At 31.3% G+C, this 20,346-nt stretch overlaps 1 protein-coding gene across 1 annotated transcript; it reads left to right on the top strand.

The window, feature by feature from the left end:
• Positions 1–5,465: 5,465 nt before the first annotated feature.
• Positions 5,466–18,204, top strand: LOC119690017 (UDP-glycosyltransferase UGT5-like). The gene is made up of 5 exons (XM_038104991.1): positions 5,466–5,861; positions 15,640–15,886; positions 15,955–16,401; positions 16,489–16,646; positions 17,392–18,204. The coding sequence occupies exons 2-5, from the start codon at positions 15,640–15,642 to the stop codon at positions 18,121–18,123; spliced, it is 1,584 nt and encodes a 527-aa protein (XP_037960919.1). The 5' UTR covers positions 5,466–5,861; the 3' UTR covers positions 18,124–18,204.
• Positions 18,205–20,346: the final 2,142 nt, after the last annotated feature.

Genomic DNA, 20,346 nt, shown 5'->3' with positions numbered 1-20,346 from the left:
AGAAAGTAGATAGACTTAATATCGAGTGAACTAGGTTCATCTAATTTTACTTCTTCTAAAAACTGTATGGAGAACATATGGATGTACTTCTATTGCCATACATATGAGCGAAAATATGTATGTACTCGTATACGAGTAGTAAATTATTTAATTTGATGAGTAGTTGCAATAAAAAGATTTACACAAGATGGGGCAAAAGTTAATTTACTGAGGTCGCTTTTAATCCTCTTTTTTTAGCTCAAATAGAAATTTATGGAGGGTGCTGCCATCCTTTCCAGCTGAGAAGAAATTAAGTGCATGGCTTATAAGCACTTCTGCGTTTAAGTGGAGGTTTTTTGCTCTGTCCACGTCTTCGTGAAGCGCTAATCATGCGCAACAACCGCTGCGCTTCTAATGAAAAAATTAATTTTGGAAGAAATTCGTCGAAAATCCAAAGCGGGTGTGTTCGATCTTTATTTAGCAATTTATAGATGTAATATTAAATTGAGTGGTGATTCTTCTATTTTTGTATCTTAATTGTTTGGTTTTATGGGTTTTTTGTTTTTAGATACTCGTATTTTTAAAAAAATAATAGCGCACACTCCAAGCTGCGGATGCAAAAGTAGTAGCCTTAAAAATGTTTTTGTGCTCGTCTTAATTAAGGGCTTTGATAAATTCACTTTAATTGATTAATTTTGTTGGTTTCATTAATTTATGTTATCGCAACATATATATACTAAGTTTGAATTGTTAATAACAATTAGAACATGAATTTAGCGCGAAATTACATTATTGACGAGGAGTGCCAGTTAAACACACCATAAAATTGTAAATAATTGTCAGAGTTTCAGATACGCTTGATGTGTTCTTTTAGCTCAAGTGAGGTTGTATATATTTGACTATGAGATTAGATTACAAAATGCGTCGATTATTGCAAATTTTGAATAGATTTACATATTAAAGCATAGAGAAAAATAACATCTTTAGTCCATCATTAGTACCTAATTCCACCTTATAGTTAACATGTAGTCACTTAGGGTGCTTAACTTGGGAGTGAAGATGCTGTCGTTAGTTTGGAAAGAATATACTACCAAGATCCACATATCTGCCTTGTAATCGTATAAATAGGTTTAGTATAATACTGACTTGTTAGCTAATTTTATCAGCTAGCTTATCAGCTTGCATTGTCTTTTGTTTATTTGTTAAGCACAAGGAGTATTTGCTAATCATCATAACGCAGTGTTTTGAAATATCTGACGATGTCGTAAAAAACAGAGCGTCCGTATAGTAATTTAATTTAATTACTTAATTTAAAAATAAGTTAATATAAAAATAAACTTAATGTTTGTTATTCATACTCAACTTTTGTTGGAGATTGTTGGGCCAATGGTCAACTGAATGACTGAAGTTTATCCTGTCCTCAACTTGAGCAAAGTAGACTTGCGAACATACACCGATATTAAGTGATGTCACCCCGCTCTTATATGGTCTATCTATTTAAATATTATTTTTTTTTAATTGAACTTCTATTTCTAATACGTCGATGTTTATGTAGGCTTTCAGAAAAATATAAATTTATAGATTTTTTTCGCTTCTATAATAACGCAAAATTTTTATTTTTTTGTTTTTGTGCAAGGAAATTTGCATGAGTTCTGATATAACATAACATTATCATCTATATTTTTCTTCTAATCTTAACTTCTATTAGGCCTTTCTTTGTTCTTCTTATTTACTTTATTTAGCAGTTGGTGCAAGTAGTTGTAGTTATACTGAACCCATTCTTCAAAATGTTGTAAATTTGGACTTAATTAGATTTAGATGATTCCATTGTTTACGATTATCTGTCATAAACGGTGTGCATTTAAGTACAGAAACGTAACATCTAAAAACACGGTTATAATGTTATATTTAGTTGTATTCATTTATCAATTTAAATTTATTTATTTGGTATATCATAAAAATAAAATAATGTTTTACCAGGACACCAAAAAAAAGTTTTTGTATTTGTAGTAGATTAAAAACATGTCGCGGGCCGTACAAAAGTTAGCTGCGGGTCCGCGACAGCCCCGCTCTACACACATATATTAAAAAGTGCAACGGAACCAAAAACATGACGAAAGTATATATTTTATTAATATTAATTAATGTTTATTAATTTGTTCTTATCCTGATGATGAATAGAATATGTCCTATTGAATAAATTTTGTTTTGTAGACCATTTCTTTATTCGAAGTAAATATTTATCACCGGATTATTCATTTGAGGTTTATAAAATTGCTGTGGGAATTGCATGTTAATAGCACCCACTTTGGAGAGAGTTCAGTAATGCACTTTGTATAATTGACTACCTTTATCATCGACACTACTCGCTGAAGAGGGGGTGTTTTAGTTCGTATACTACATATTAATGTTAGGGAATCGGACACACCATTCCACCTCTTCACCACAAAAAAAAAATCATCCACTCTACTACTATACTATCTTGAAGAGAGAGCAGTTTTTCGTTATTAGTTTGGATTAGGTACATAAAATTTTTGCTGTGATTCGTTTCTTCCTTCTCGATGAATATTATACCATACATGTTTACAATATAGATGATATATAGTCATTCTGGCGAGTAGAGATGCTATTCATGTTATTACAGCTATTAATTGGTAGGAATACATTTATTTTAAGTCGATATTTTTAAAACCTTTAACAGATCTATCTGAACGTATACAATTAACAGTGTATTGTGTTATTATTTAGAGTGTATGAGTATGGCACATATATACATTTGTATAAGTAATGTATTTAGTATCAAATACCTCTTTTCAACTAGATTGTTGAAGTTAAAGATTTATTTCTTATTTTCCATTATACAATATAGTACCTTAGTTTATTTAAAACATGCTAGTTTACCGTTTCTATAAATTTGGAGTAAACAAGTAGCAACAATTTGAAGGGCGATGAGTTGATCATGCCATTAAACCGTTTCTCCAAATTTATGGAAGCAGTTTACAATTATTGTTTTAAAGGCAGGGGCGGATTAAGACGATTATGTTTCATATATATATTCAAATACATTACATATGTAATTTATGCAATATTTTGAGATAAAACATTTTTGTCAACTTAATCAAAACTGAAGACAACAATCGCAGCAAATCCAGAAGATAAATTTTAAATTGATTTCTTCGTGAAATTTTAAACAAGTCAACGACTTCATATATTTATTAAATTATTTGTTCTGTTAATTTGAGGTTCTTATCTTTTTGAGATAAAAAATTATATCTGTTATTTTGTTGTACTTTAAATCGCAAGTAATTCAAAACAAAAAGGTGCAATTGCACTCAAAGTAATAAAAGTCGTCGCATTTGCAAGTTATTAATTTTTTTGTGATTTTATAATGTTTGTGACAATAAAAAACTGGGTCTGTGGTGAGATATATTTTTATAATTTTCCTTGTAACAAAGAACACAAAAACAACATTTAAATAAAAAATTTAAATTTTTTTATTTTAATTTTTATTTTGAATCTCGCTAATCAATATTAATGCTTCAATATATTCGTATCTTAGCAAACCACTCACTCATAAATACTAAATGTTCCTGGAGCTGGAGAGCTGGAAAGTATTGAAGAGATTTGGAAGACATTGTTTTTTATAAATAAATAAATTAATATTGCAATATAAATCTTTCGGTATATAACTCTTTCTTTATTTCTAATCTTATCCAGTTTTGATTTAATTGAATCGTTCCGGTTTCATTCATAAATGTTTCGTGAATTTAATTCCACAGTTTCAAGACCGTTCTTGCTGCTGTGGCAGGAAGATTTTGCACACGATTATAGCTACCAGTTGGAGTAGATATTCCATTAACGTGCGAATTCATGCTGTTTAACAGACTTACCAACACTGGTTACAGGCTCCTTGGGGAGGTGTGCAGATCTGAGGTCAATTATTAGTCTGATGAAGTGATAAAGAATAATCATAGTCAAGGCGTAGAGAGGTGGGTTTTGAAGATATCTCGAGTTAATAAAGAGTAGAAGTGATCAAGTGCACTGGCTCAAATAGCTTTAACATTGTAATTTAGGTTGATGAGTGAGTGACAAGCTCATAGTGTTGCTAATTTCTTGCTTGGTATTAATTATGATTCCATGTGTTCCGCTCTTGTTTCTGTGCATCTTAGTGCGTTATCTTAGTATATATTCCAGTGACTCAGTTTTTCCATTGCAGAATTTGTACATAAGATTTGATACAATACCTTTATTGCCCAAATACGAGTACTCATTGATCCTATGATTGCCTATATTTCAATACACATCAATGTCCCATAGGTATACCTACTTTACTTTCTGCTAAGCATAATGACGTAAAGTAATAGCTTGAAAAGCTTATAAAAGTTTGAACTGACTAACTAGCTAACTTAACTAAATGTTTTTGGTTATTTTATAGAAGATGGACGGCATAAAAGGACAACATGCGGTATGTAAACTTAATAAAACCACTTTTTGGGGCTTAAAAATGAAGATACCTGTTATTGGGATCATGAATAAGAGACTCAAAATAAATAGTTTAAACGTTAATAAATAATAACTTGTCTAAGCAAAAGCATACGAATGGTAGAAGGAAACAGGTTAGATTGGTGATAAGAAATAATTCAAGAATCATAGAATAATTATTAGGTAAAAAGTCCATGAATGAGACTTAATGGGACTTTAATAACCGGCGGGACGGTGGTAGTGCGATCATACTGCCGAAAATATGATAGTAGCTATTCGTCGAAGCGGGTAATTTTAGCGTTAATGTAAACAAGGGAATTGTGGAGTACTAGTCGTTATAACTTTGTTCATTATGCCAGAGAAGGGCATAAATAGTTCGATATGTATTAGGCTGGCTTATCTAATATGAGGAATGAAGCTATAATTGGGAGAGAGCAAGATCTCAAGGTAATTGAGCTTGTTGACAAGTTGAAATAAGATATTGTTGATATCAAATTCAATTAATGGGGTGTGGAAACTAAAAAGGCTGTCATACCCACAATTAAGAATATCAATTTCAGAGTTTTGAAATATGGTTTATTTTGCACTTTCCATCCCCGTGGAATTATGTAAAAGCCTACATTTATCTACATTTTAGTTATCTAGTAAAAGATGTGCAGACTCACATATATATACTCGGAAACGATTGATCCAATTCGTTTCGTGGAGGACGTGCCGACTGGACATATGTATTTCTGTAACAATAGAAGGAGTATGTTTACGAATTGAACACAAAGTATACTTATCTAGAGTTAGTTGGGCTGTAAATGAATGAAATATTATATGTAAAATTTCACCATTGAAAAAATGTTGTGCACGCCACTGTTTTTTCACTTGTTGCGTTCGAACTCGAATTTCATGAGCATTTCTCTTGCTATTCGCATTGTCTGTTGCCACTGACATTGCGAAAATTTCATTGTCAGGGTTGAGGTTTGCTCCAACAAACGTGTTGTTGCCAGTCGTATAATTACGAGCGTTGATGTTGTTGCATTTCGATTGAGTTCCATTCGAATTAAACGAAAAAAAAGTTGCAGAATCGAATTTTTTCATGCATTTTTAGCGCTCCCGAATTGCGCTTTGTCGCGACATTGGATTGAATTCGCCAGTGCATTTCGTGTCCGCATTCACATTCGCCTTGCACTTGCATTTGGCAGTGATAACTGCGCTTTGCGGTTAAGCGGACGCGTTTTAGAGTTCTCGCACGAATTTTTGCATATAAAAAAGTGATAGAAATTAGTTTACGAAAAAAAAACATTTTTTTTAAGAATTATTAAAAAAATTATCAAACATAAAAAAGAATTAATTTGTTAATTCTTAAGTCATTAAAAAGAATTCGTACTCGATTTGCTGTGGGGAAAAAGGTTCGTACCAGTTTTCACACGACCACTGCTAATTAAAAAAAAAAAGAAAAATTTGGCATGAATTCAATCTTTTGAATAAAAATTTGTTAACAAAATATCTACATCTACATCTATCTACATAAAATTTAATTTATGTAAGGAAATTAGTTTTTTAATATTCGAATGCAGTTGCACTAAAAGTGAATGTAGGATTTTGTGCTATACAAAGTAAATGGAGAAGACAATAAGGAAGTGTTTCACTTAATGGATAGTTAACTCTATTACAAAAAAAAAAAAAAAAAACAACTGAACAAGAGTTAGATAATGAATTTAATTTTGATTTTATCTGGTATATCTTGAATAGATTTTTACTTAATTCATTCATTTATATTTTTTATTTTGATAATTTTAACTTTAGTTAGATAAAAAATATTAAACAGTCGATATTGAAAAAAAAATTCTAGTCATAAGACTGATCTCAATTATAGTTCCTTAAAATTAAATCATAAACAACATAACAAAGTGTTCTCAACATATTTATTAAAAGTGAATTATTTTCTATATTATTTTCTAAATAATATAGCGAACCCAAAAGCGGTTCATATAAACTGCTAAGATAAGAGGATAGCACCCAACAGAAAGATTTTTCGCTTTTAACTATACTTATACTTCACTTGACCTAAATTTGGGACATGATTCAGTGTTGAACCGATATAGCTTTCAACCTGATCAACATTATTTATGGCAAGTTTCATCAAGTGTTGTGACAGTTCCTGAAATAATTGTGAAGTGCTGTGTTTAACCTTAGATGTATTAATAATTAAATAGTCTAACTCATCTTATGTGCTCAATGTTTGCTAAAAAAATATAGCATGTTGGATGAGGATCATGACCTAGCTGTACTTTCGCCCCGATCAGTATTATTTTTGGTAGAAAATCTAAAGACTTATTTGCAGCATTCGTAGGTGTTAATGTTTAAAAGTGGAAAAAAAATTTCATATAAAAATGTGAACCGGAATCCAATGATTCCGGTATTGTGTTACAATACAGCTATACGCAAATTCAGATGGACTGACTTCATATTTGGTTACAGTTAGTATTGGTCTGAATTTAGTCTAAGAATTCTTTTGATTTGAAAGTGTCTGGTAACGGAAGAACTAAACCAATGGTATGAGAACTTTACCCTCAAACTTTGTAAGTAGACGTAAAATCTACATTGCTTCTTAAAAAATTTGTCCAAAATAAATATCACTCTTTTAAAATATGAGAAGTGTGCCTATATATCATCTATGGCAAGCGCCGGCAAGTTTAAGCACTTACCTGTATACATCTGATAAGACAGTAAAAAGCATTTTATATATACAGTAGCCATCTATAGAAAGATTTATCTCTAACTATTGATTCCTTTATATTGTAGAATGTGAAAAATGTCTCTGAATCACAGATTTAAGACCAATATAGCTATAAAATAGAGATAATATTATGTAGTCAGTAGTTTTGTTAATTGTGGTTATAGTATCTGAAACGTTAGTTTATATAGAGATTGTATACTGAATTCAACGGTTGTAATTTAATTTATTGCATACAAAATTTTAACTAACTACGTTCATTAATAATAAAGATTAATTAATTCAGGTTATTCAGTTCATATATTTGTATTATATAGTATGACATATATAGTCATATTCCCAATCGCTTATAGGTCCCTACTATAACCGAAGTCAATATCAGTATTTGTTGAACTTAATGAAAAACAATGTTAGAATAATATTATGAACCCTAACAAAACACTGTAGATTTAAATACTATTACTACTACTTATTGGGAGTTGAATGAAATGAAACCGTCAGCTTTTACTCTGCAGTGATGTGTAAATAAGAGGAACTTTTGGATCACACAACTCCGAAAAAGAGGACAAATACTATTATTTATTTTATTGCTTATTGAGGCTCTATGCTCTCCAATGGGAGATATAGGAACTGATGATGATGATTATTATTTATTGTCGAAATTAGACTTAAAATCGACATAATCTATTTCAAAATCGTAGTGGTGTATAGTAATAATATTAATATTATAATTATAGGTTTTAAGTGTTCGTATTGATATACATATAACACACAGACAGACAGATATATTAACATTAAGATATATAGATAGTTAGGAGGATAGACAGATAGACAGGCGATCAGATATGCCGAAACACAAACAGAAAGATAGATGGACAGATAAACAGCTACACTGAGCAAGAATACCGCGTCTGACAATGTATGTATTGGGACTTGTATAGACAAGATAGAGACACTGATATTAGCTTTACAGTGTCTCAAACACATAACCAAATTTAATATATTTTTCTTATACTATGCGTGTAAAGGCAGAAAAGGAGCATACTTTGTGCAGACCCCTTATGATATTAAAGACTAGGTATGATTTTTTCTTACCCACGTAGTTCATATATATCTTAAAATATTAAGTTTCTTAAAAAATATATAAATAAAGTTTGGTCAGAAAAACAATAAATTATTCGAATATTCAATATATAAAATATAATTACTTTTATTATTTTCAAGATGTTTCCAATTAAATTAGTCCACTAAGGAAAAATAATTTTTAATTTAACATGTAAAAAAAAACAATTTGTGTAATTTGCATGACCAAGGTTCCTTCTCCATCGATATTACAAACTGACGCCCATCGTAAAAACACATTTTCTTCAATTCTTGAAGCAAAAAATTTTGTTCTGAACTTAGTGCATTTCAAGGGAAAACACCCTGTACTTGTATATGAAAAATCTTATTCAGTTTATTTCGTTGTCAGATAGCCCATAGATCATTATCATTATCAGCAATTCATTCGCATTAAATAAAGTACCTTTAACCCATTTCTTCTTGACTGCTCATTGGTTTCATATTTTATTTATAAATGTTTGTGGTGAGAAGAAGGTTAATCTGTTACTGATAAGACAGCTTTTGCACATGTTTTTTCTTACGGAAATATTTTTCTATTTGTAATCAAGACTTAACAGTTGATAGTTGTATCTTTATCGGCAATTCACATGGCAGATGCCTTAACTGCTTTTTCATTGTTTCATAAAATGCACTAAGTTATTATTTAGTTTCAATGCGGAACGAATAGCAGGCGTCAATTAATGATAATAATTTTAAAATAGAATTCAAAGCCATTAAGTAAACATTATTTTCTCTTTATTACTTCATAAAAACATGCACTTTAAAACTATTTGAATTGTTTCTAAAAATAAAAAAAATTGTTTTTCTCAAAATATTGATCAGATCTTTTTTATCTAAGTCTGCCAATTAAGAAGTATAAATATTCCAGAGTCATACCAACAAGTCATATCCGTACATTTTTATGAAATATAATATCTAATAAGATCTAAAATTTTAACCACATAATTCTTCTGCTTTCTGTTGACATACATTAAGACCGAAAAGTTTTCGGAAATTCTCATTTAAAATTCGCGCGCTGTATATTTTTCGATATTTTAAGTTTATGTAGTTTGGCAGAAATTAACCACAATTACTATGCCAAAAATGAGCGCGATCTGTCAGACAGTTCGTTTACGGCAGCTGTTGAAACCAGTTCACCTCAGTAGTGCGTTGCGAAAAAAACAATGGAAAAAAATATTGGACAAAGAGTTTGCATCAAATTTTGTGTTTCGAACGAAATTTCGTGTGCAGAATCGTTGCGAATGCTACAAAAGGCTTATGGGGAATCAGTTTTATCGAAAACTCAAGTTTATGAGTGGTACAAAGCCTTTCAGGACGGTCGTACGACCGTCGAAGACATTTCGCAACGCACTACTGAGGGGAACTGGTTTCAACAGCTGCCGTAAACGAACTGTCTGACAGATCGCGCTCATTTTTGGCATAGTAATTAAGGACAGTGCTGCCAAACTACATAAACTTAAAATATCGAAAAATATACAGCGCGCGAATTTTAAATGAGAATTTCCGAAAACTTTTCAGTCTTAATGTATGTAATAATATTCCAGAGTCATACCAACAAGTCATATCCGTACATTTTTATTTTATGACATTTTTATAATATCTAATAAGATCTAAAATTTTAACCACATAATTCTTCTGCTTTCTGTTGACATATGTAATAATATTCCAGAGTCATACCTACAAGTCATATCCGTACATTTTTATGAAATATAATATCTAATAAGATCTAAAATTTTAACCACATAATTCTTCTGCTTTCTATTGACATATGTAATACTATTCCAGAGTCATACCTACAAGTCATATCCGTACATTTTTATGAAATATAATATCTAATAAGATCTAAAATTTTAACCATATAATTCTTCTGCTTTCTATTGGTTAGAAAATAAAATATTGGCTATAACATCGATGCAGCTCAGTGATTTCATTTGAGAGCTTATAGTCGTATACTGATTAGTTAGTTCAGGTATAGATTGAAAAATTATATCGAATAATTAAAATTCAGATAAAGGTCCGAAATATGTTGGTTTAAAAAGTAACTTCAGAGAACAACTTATTAAAACCCTAAACACTCAGGGTTAATAATCAAGATTAGCTTTATATAGATTTATTACAATTGCCGTGCATCTTGGCTTCTAATAGTAATAGAAAGTTTCAGTTGCATTAAGTTCCGTTGTGCTGTCGTATAATTATTGAAATATCGTTGTTTCCGGCTAAATCAATTGTGGTATTTATCGAACCTTCCAAATCTATTATTATTTTATTTTATTTCATACACCATTAGGAGTCTAAGGACACAACAAATGATTTCCAAGTATCTCTATTTTCCGAAATTTGTCGAGGTTCGTTAAACGATTTGCATGTTTCAGTATTAATTGTTCTTCGCCATATTGTCGTTGGTCTGCCTCTATGCCGGGTTTCCTGGGGATTCCATGTTAGCGCTGCGTACGGGATATCGTCACAAGGTTTACACAGGGTATGGCCTGTCCACCCAAATATTCGCTTTTGAATTTCAACATTAATAGACGTTTGGTTAGTTTTGTCTAGAGTTCTTCATTTGGAGTTTAAGCAGTCGGATGCGTCTCTAAATCTATATTTATCGTTTTTCGATACCTTTGTTGGAGTTTTTGAGTGTTTCTATCTTATTTTACAGTCCAGGCAGTAACAGTTAAGGAACTCAATAGAGCTTTTGTCTGCCACTTACATATCCTAATTCTTGTTAGGATTCCAATAGGTACAGATATATATTTATATATACAATATACGACTTTATTTATCTCTATTACTTTATTTGTACTATGTGAGCCTGAAATAGTGCTCACATTTTACATATGCTATATTAAAAATTAAATCATAACTAAGTTTTTAAATGGAGAAAAAAGCCGATTCTGAAGCCGATTCTGAAACTGAAATGTTTTAGCTGTTGTGAGCAAATTCATTCCACATTTCAGTGAACCTCTATTTCAATATTGGCGCAATCAAAAAACTTTGTCAGTTCGTTGAAAACTCTTGGGTACCTTGTATTTGCAATATCTTTTAATTAAGGGCAGTTTTAAACTATGATTTACTCACTGTGGAATCCGAGATCAGAAGAAAGTAATGCCAATCGAAGATTCACATGTAGGAAAAATATTCTTTCAATGAAACCATTAAGGAGATCATAGGCCTGATCGCCCACATACTTCACGGTTGTGATCTTTTCACGCAGCGCATTGGCAGTTGGAATTATGGGAAAAGATTCAAGTTGAAGACAGATTATAGAAAGAAGAAACTTTTTTTTGTACTACGTTCCGATCAAGTGGGGTCATACCTGCCACGAATTAATAATAATAGCAATAGCTTTTATTCTTTTTTATTTTTTGCTTCAGTTCTGCAATAACGTATCTTAAATACTTTCCCATTTTGTTGAACTCCATCAAGCAATTTATGTCAAGATATATGATTTAAACATTTTAAGTACGTGATAACCACTGCCACATATTAAATATATATGTATATATATTAATATTTATGAATTAGTTTTTAAATTTCAAGTTTGAACTTTTTAAATTTTAAGAGAGAATAGCCTTAAATATTGTACTTAATATGCTAACTATATGAAGCGGTCGAAGGTCATCCCAATTGCAACTAATGTAATTTAATATATATTTAATTAAGTAAGTAATTTCATATGAAATATATCTAATACTTTTTAGAGATAAAATAAAAATATGCATAGCAAAAGTGGAGCGCATGGCTTCACATTTCAGTTTTACTCGCACGACGAGGAAGTATCTTGAACTGCAATAACCGTAAAACTGAAAGTCTGGGCAAACAATAACTTTATTGAACGAAAAAAAAAATAATTGCAAAATTAACACAAATATAAACAAAAATGTAAATATGATAAATTAAAAACGCTTAACAAAATCTGAATTTGTCTGATAAGAAGGTATAGACAGTGACGTACTTGCGACGACCTAGAGACTGCAAGGTTAAACAGTTGTGTTGAGTATAAAAAAACAATGTATTCGGTTTTCGAAAAAGCTATATTGATGTATATGAATACAATCATTTCTAACTCGATCATTGGTATATCTAAAAGTAAAACTATAGGGGAACGCTGCACCCATCCCAGGAGTGGAAGTGAACCTGCGTACACCTACAACCTATGATTCGAAATAAATAAATGCTGCAACAGAAGCTTAACTATTCATTGCGACTAGCCTTTAAAGTAATCATCAAAGTTATTGCAAGCAATACTCGATCCTTTCTCTAAAATCTTCAAAGAGTTTTTAAAGGTCGACTTATATTCCTGCTTCGAGGTCGTCTTTATCAAGCTGTGCGAATTTAAATTTGACAATGAGCGGAAGAGCGAAGATTGGAGTTCTCTCTAAATAGCAAGTATTTTGTATATGACATGACGTCATATACCTTGTGTTAAGCTGATCCCTTGAAAATTGCTGATCTTAACAAAGACCAATTTATATGCGTGGCTTTAAAAAGCCACAGATTGAAGCATTGTTATTTCATGTAAGGCACAATATTCCATAAATAAACAATTAGAAAAGACAAATATTCGTCAGATACAAATATGCAGATGCAATATTTTGCAAAGCCCCTTAATTTACAGTTGAAGCTTTGGCTTTGACTTGCAATACTCAATCAATTCCATGTTATAAAAAAGACTGTTTATATATAGCTTTTAAATCCTTCAAATCACAGTTGTTCCATTTATTCTCGTAATCAAATCCGTGGCTACCGCTATTGACGTCATACAACACGGGATGTTTATGTCCAAAATTCTTTGATTTGAATTAATTTTGTAGCTTTGTATTTGTATCTGAAATAGTTGTTATGTGCCTCTGCATTCTAAACTTATAAACAGAGTAAAAACAGATTGAATAGACTAAATGTTTATCTCCGAATCGGTGCTAAAACGGATTGATGTCGTAATACATTTAAGGCGTATGGTAGCAGATAAAAAAAGTAGAACCACATATAATAATGTTGTAGAAAACGGTTCTGGTAAAAAAAAAATTTTTTGAAGCGAGTTTGACGTGAAGTAAAGTAACTTAGTGAAAATGCTAGGATACCAGCGATTATAAGCTACTATCATCTGTCCCAACAACTGATATAAGTCTCTACATACCTAAGTCTCTAAATTTAATCAGACGTCTGTAACCATTCAATTGCTGATTTAAATTAGCTACAAAAGAAAATTGTGTTCCGTTTTTTAAAATTTAACTGAGGAATACTACAATAAAGAAATAATAGTAATAATACTTGATTTTGGATGATGAATACTTTTTCTCCAATTCATATTCATTATATTCACCACTTCATATTTTTTCATATTTGTAACAAGATTATTGTCAAGTTGGTTCACCTTTACCTGATTGGGGAAGTCGTTGCTTTTCAGCGTTGGTCATTTACAGACCTTTTAGTCTATGTTTCAACCAACCCTATTTCTGTGGTACCACAAAGGGCCCTTATTAGAGTTCAAGTGGACTTTCTTGGACACAAGGCCTCAACTCCAACCTAACATAAGCAAGTAATAATATTACCGTGATTCTTAGTATCCTTATAGTGATTCGCTTTTTGAATTAAAAGATATTAACATTCTTATTACCTATTGTGGTTAGGGTAAGTGTATTTAACCTGTTGTGCTATCTGGGATAGCACTTATAACAGATCTTATAATACTCAGTACATCGATATTCTATTAAAATATAATGTTCTTTCTAAATCAAGAGAAATAAGCATATCAGTTTATATATTGGGAAAGTGAATATATTCTTTATAAAAACTGATTCAAACCTGCCTTCAAACTGAAAGCTGAAGCAGTTATAGCTAGGTACGAAAGTTTTAATGCAGCTATAAAGAAATATGTGGAGATATAATATAATTTAAGACTTACACATTAGGCTCATTCTTTTGTCCATCTATATAAATTCAGATTATTACATTAACGGGGAAATCAATTACTTGAATGGTGAAATTTCTTAAATTCGATATATAAAAAAACATGTTTTCCTGCTTTATAATATATATTTGTTCACTATAATGCAGATTAGTTTATGTTAATGTCGTGGTCGTTTCAGTTGACCAGTTTACTTAAACTCTAATTGCACATTATAATATCAGTTCCTAACGCGAAGGATCTATTTATACTTAACATTGAACGCTTTCTGAAGAAAGCTAAAAGCATTAACACTACAGAACCTCGAACTGCTTCTAACTAGAGCTGGGCATTCACAGACGGAATCTTTCACTATATTCACAAAAACCCATATTGTTAGTGTCACTGCCAACTAAATAAGATCGATCCCCATACGATTACTGTTCATTGTTACATGCGACTTGCTACATTTTTCACTATCTGATATTCATAGGTAACTAATAAAAATTAAAGCTTTGTTTTACGATAAAGATGGTTGACTAATTCTGGTAAGAGACATTGTTGGGGTAATTCTGGTGGCTCAGTTCCTTCGGGAACAATGGTTGTTTTCACTATTTGGAGACCTTTACTGAGTTTTTAGAATTGACGAGTAGAGTAAGTAATATTTTCTCTTTGTAGTTTATTTTTATTTAAATATTTTTAATTTTCTTTCCGATCCCTTTTTGTTTTAAAAAAGAAAAATAGCTGCGCCTCTGTAATAAATGAATTATAAAACCGCATGTTATGAGTTTATTAAAAACTGTATTCGCTGCACGTAAGGTAAATCAAGTGCATATTAAATAATTTATAAAACAACAAAAATGTGGAAAATATTGCTAACAAAAAATGTTCAAAGTATAGCAATTATTTTAGAAATGTACGATAACTAAAACAAAGAAGAGCTCGAATGAATTCCAAAAACAAAAAACTGCGTATCATTATAACTGCGTTTAATACGAGTATAGACAGTATTATGATATATAAATGATATGTTGGAAAGGTGCGAAAACGTTTCCTTTTATTAAGTCAACCTAGGCCATGAAAAAGCTAAAGAGATTTGTGCCTATAATGCGATATAATTAACTTTAATTATGTTCGGTATCATGAAGTAAAAAGTTTTCTGAAGAAAAGATACTTCATATACCAACAACCTTTTTGCCCAAATTCGACAACGTTGTTTTCTCCAAGAATAATAAAATCATTCCAGCGCTTCTCTAACATTGTAATACCTCTCTTGTAGAATTTTTGACCTTAAAATAAATAAGATAAAGTAATGGAATCAGTATACTTATCTCATAAACTTATTCATCCATTTTCGAATGAATATATACACAAAATGTAGATCAAAGCAATATATATATTTATCAACTTTTGTCATATTAACAATTGTATTTGTTTTTTAAAGATGTTCTCCAAAATCACACTACTCAGTTTGATCGCACTACTTGTACCTGAGTTAGTCTTGGGTTACAATATCCTATTTATGGGTCCATTTCCGGCACCAAGTCACTGGATGTGGCTAGAACATTTTCAACGTGATCTACTCAAACGTGGCCATCATGTTACCTCAGTGAATAATCATCCCACTAAACATCCGCATGCAAATTTGACAGAACTTATACTGGATCCAAAATTTGATATACCTTACTATCGTAAGTAAAAGCGTTTATCTATTTCAAATTATATTATATATCATCAACCTTCTCACTATATATATCAGTGCCCAAGGAAAACATTTTTAAAATGCGTTTCTCCAGCGATTTTGAGAATATGCAGATGTGGTGGCATATTGGTTTGCTGACCAGTGAACACGCACTAAACGATGCAAAAGTGAAGGCGTTAATAGCAAGTAATGACCAAAAATTTGATTTGGTCATATTGGAACAATTCTTTCATGAGAGCTTCCTAATGTTCGCACACAAATTCAATTGTCCTCTGGTAACTATTGGTACAATGGGCTATGCTGACAATATGGATCATGCCATGGGTCTGGTGACACCTTGGTCTGTAATACCGCACCTACTGCTTTCACACACAGATCATATGACTTTCCTGCAGCGAACTTATAATGTGTATCTTTCGATTTATGATAACATCATGCGTAGTTGGTTTTATATACCCAAAATGCAGGAAATGGCAGAGAAACACTTTGGAAAACATATTGCAGGTAGGTAGTATTTACATGGGTTTATACATAATATAAAAATCCCAACTATTGTTCAATTAATAATAAATTTACGATTTCCTGTGTCAGGTCCATTGCCCTCATTGCGTGATTTGGAGAAGAATATTTCACTCATGTTAATAAACAGTCATCGCAGTACTGACTTACCACGACCTAGCATGCCGGGGCTTCTAGATGTAGGTGGTGCCCACATTCAGCCAGTCAAACCCTTACCACATGACTTACAGGTAAATAAAATATCAACAGTAAAACACTGGTTAGGATAGTTTGAACAGTCATGAAACTTTGCGAACCGTAGGCTTAATTTAATATTAACCGATTTTTAATAAAACACTCTGCCAGACGATCGAATAATAATCAAAAAAAAACTTATGGAAACTAATTCATCCATTTACTTAAGCAAAGGTAAGATTTTGCTTGGTTTATTCTGTGTTACCTAACTGATATTCGAGACCTGTGCTGTCATCTGAAAATAATAATTTTCGATGAAGCATACCATTTCTGTTCAGATGGAATAATAAGGATCTCCTGTCAATTGTTTCTTGTCGTATGTGTACTTTTTAAAAATTATGTGGATAATCAGTTAACAAACTGACCACGTAATCTAAAACTCTTGAATAAAACATGTTCCGGCTTTTATTAAATAGGTGGACGATTTGCTAGTCTGGTGTGGCTTTATGCTTGTTGTACAAATAATAATTTTCAGTAGGTTAAGGTGTATAAAATTTTGGCAACGGGATCTGGATTAAAATTCATTTAAGGTTAGGTTTGAAAATAGTCTTTAAAAATATTTGATGACTTTGTCTCAGAAAGTTGCAACTTCTTAAAATCGCAAAACTGTTTAGAGGTTTCCTTTTTCTGATATGGCTAGTGAAATAGGTCTATATAACCAACAAAATCATCCTAACCAAATATAAATTTCTTTATTGTTGATGCATACCTATATTAAGTTTTTACCATTCTCTTTTTCAGCAATTTTTGGATAGTTCTACAAATGGCGTGGTTTACTTCAGTTTGGGTTCGTATGTCAAGAGCACCGATGTGCCACAGGAAAAAATTAATTTGATATTGCAAGCATTCAGTAAATTGAAACAGAATGTTTTATGGAAATACGAAAACGAATCTATCGGTCATTTGCCCACCAATGTGATGATCAAAAAATGGATGCCTCAGAATGATATATTAGCACATCGCAATGTTAAGGTCTTCATAACTCATGGTGGATTGTTTGGCACACAAGAAGGTATTTTCCATGCCATACCAATGCTTTGTATACCATTGTATGGTGATCAACATCGTAATACTGTGAAGTCTGTGCGTGGCGGATATGCACGCTCTCTGGTGTTCGCTGATATGACAACAGAAGATTTGGTCTATAATATACAATTACTCATACATGATCCAAAATATAAGCGCAAAGCTTTAGAGGTATCAGCAATATTCAAAGATAATCCAATGCATCCACTTGATGAGGCTTCCTTCTGGATTGAGTACATCATGCGTCACAAGGGTGCACCATATTTGAAGTCGTATGGAGCATCCATGCCACTTTACCAGTATTTGTTGCTGGATGTACTGACTTGTGCGTTGTTTGCCATCTATATGACTGTGTGGGTTCCAATAAAGTTGATCCACGCTATTAGACGTTATTTCGCGAGTACCGCCAAAGCAACAATGGTGTGTGATGAAAAGAAGCGGAGTTGAATTCGCTTTATTTTTGTTGTAGTTGTTGAATTGCTGTTTCCTAATTTTAAAAAATTATTAGTATTACTTGTTAAAAACGCAATAAATTGAGTTTTGTTACTGAAGTTGTATTGTTTTTTTGCCACAATTATAAGTAAATCTCATACAGAAGGAATTTTTGAAAGTGGCGCTGGGCTGCTTATTAAACATTATCGGCGTCTTACTGTAGGGTTCCGAATTTTCATACACGAGTATAATATACATTAAATTCCAATTTTTTCAATATACAGTTCTTGAGAGTAATTATTTGTGAACTAGGTTTTCTGGTATGCTTTAAACAATTTTTTTTTTAGTTTTTTTTTACCATATTGACAGTTTCTTATGACTCTTTTAATCAGTATCTCAGTGACACATCTGTTAAGTTACAAATATCTATAACACTGATTTTAGTGCTGTATAATGTACATATATGAAGCACTATTTTTATGCCCATGTGCTTTAAAAATAATAAAAATATAAATTTTTGTATATAATTAATGATTAGATAGTAACATAAGTGATTATGAAGTTTAATTAACAGTTGAAGAAAACTCAGAAATTCGACACATTCAGTATATTGAGAAGTACTCTCAGTGCTTTGTTTAAATCCGCATGTATTAATTAATATTAAAAAAATACTAATATTACTAAACTTAAATTTAAGTAGAATTTTTTGTGGGATTTTTATAATTTTTAGTTTCAAAAGTTGTATTTATCGTTATTTATTTATTACTAACATATTTTTTTTTAAAATGATAAATCATTCATATATTTTAGCAGAAAATAAAAAATTTGAAAAAAATTATTATGTTGAAGCAATTTTGAGCTAGTGCACTTAAGCACTTATACTCTTTTTTAGCACGAGGTTTCTTCAAAACCCCTCTCTACACCTTGACTAGATTATTGTTTATCACTTCATCAGACTAAGCAATAATTGCCCTCAGATCTGCATACCTCCCCGAGGAACCTGTAACCATTTTAAGATTTGATAACGCGGTGTTGGTAAGTCTGTCAGTTTTCGCAAATAATTTCAGGGTTCTATCCTTTATGTATTTTTTGATGGGATCAGTCTTGATGTCCCTGAGGATGTCATTCGTCCTAATATACCATGGAACTTTGAAAAGTCTTCTCAGAGCCTGGCTTTGTGCAATTTCTAGCTGGTGAATAGTAGTGTTTGAAGCTTTGCTAAACGCTACACAACCATATAGAAGTGACGGACGAATTATTTGGTTATATATCAGTTTCCTGTTACTAGGCAACTGTTATTTTTTTATTAATCGTGCCGTATCTTTAATCATAAGCAACATTATTTGATTAGATATAGTGCGTCTTCACAGAATAATTTATCAAGTGCCTAAAAGTATGCTACACTATTTTCAGCATTAATCCCACACTTCACAGCAAATAATTTAAAGCACAAAAAAGCTTTTAAAAGTTTATAGTCAGATCTTCAGTTGAAATGAGTGATGGCTATTTTTTTGATTAGCATTAATTAGTAAATAATTCTCCAATTAAGATATTAACATAATAATTTGAAAATGCCAATAGGCTTATTTATTCTAAATTTATGTCTGCTAACCACGATAATGACCATCTTAATAGAGTAAAAATCCTAATTGAGCTTCACGCGAATATAAAATATTTTATTAGTTGATTGATCTAACGTACCCAAAATTATTCCCAATACATTTCAAAAACTGATTTAGAAATTATAAACCATTAAAAATAAATTGTTTAAACTAAAGTCAGAAAACGTAAGAAATAACACTTGGAACGAATTACTTCACTGTCTGGATATCTTTCCCTTTTTGAAGTTAGTTAGGAAATGAAAGAGGAAAAGGACAATTATTAAGTCAAATACTGGATCCATATAAAAAACACTTATGTCCATCTGCATAATCGATTCATCCTCAATATTTTTGATGATGTTCATGCTGCTTTACCACTGAACAGTAGTTATAGGATCCCAGTTACGAATATGGAATATACTTGCATGATTTGATACTGGAAGTGAAATTCTTTCTTATATGTGTGATTATCTTTTAAATAACCATATTCTTTTGAGTTTCAAATTGGTATCATCCAAGTTTTTTGAAAGAACTCGAAACTATTCCTATTCCTATTCGAATATTCATTTACATCATATCCATTAATTATCTTGAGAGTGAATTAAAGGAAGAAATATTAAGTCCAATGAATTCCAAA

Source organism: Teleopsis dalmanni, chromosome X (assembly GCF_002237135.1).
Source record: "Teleopsis dalmanni isolate 2A chromosome X, ASM223713v2, whole genome shotgun sequence".
Classification (NCBI taxonomy): Eukaryota; Metazoa; Arthropoda; class Insecta; order Diptera; family Diopsidae; genus Teleopsis; species Teleopsis dalmanni.
The sequence above is the reverse complement of the archived record's forward strand: the minus strand, read 5'-3'. Positions and strand labels throughout refer to the sequence as shown.

Bases quoted from the DNA above. Each gene is read 5' to 3' on its own strand.
- LOC119690017 (XM_038104991.1), top strand. From the start codon at position 15,640: ATGTTCTCCAAAATCACACTACTCAGTTTGATCGCACTACTTGTACCT. The intron at 15,887-15,954 runs GTAAGTAAAAGC...TATATATATCAG, and splicing joins ATTTGATATACCTTACTATC to TGCCCAAGGAAAACATTTTT. The intron at 16,647-17,391 runs GTAAATAAAATA...TCTCTTTTTCAG, and splicing joins CCTTACCACATGACTTACAG to CAATTTTTGGATAGTTCTAC.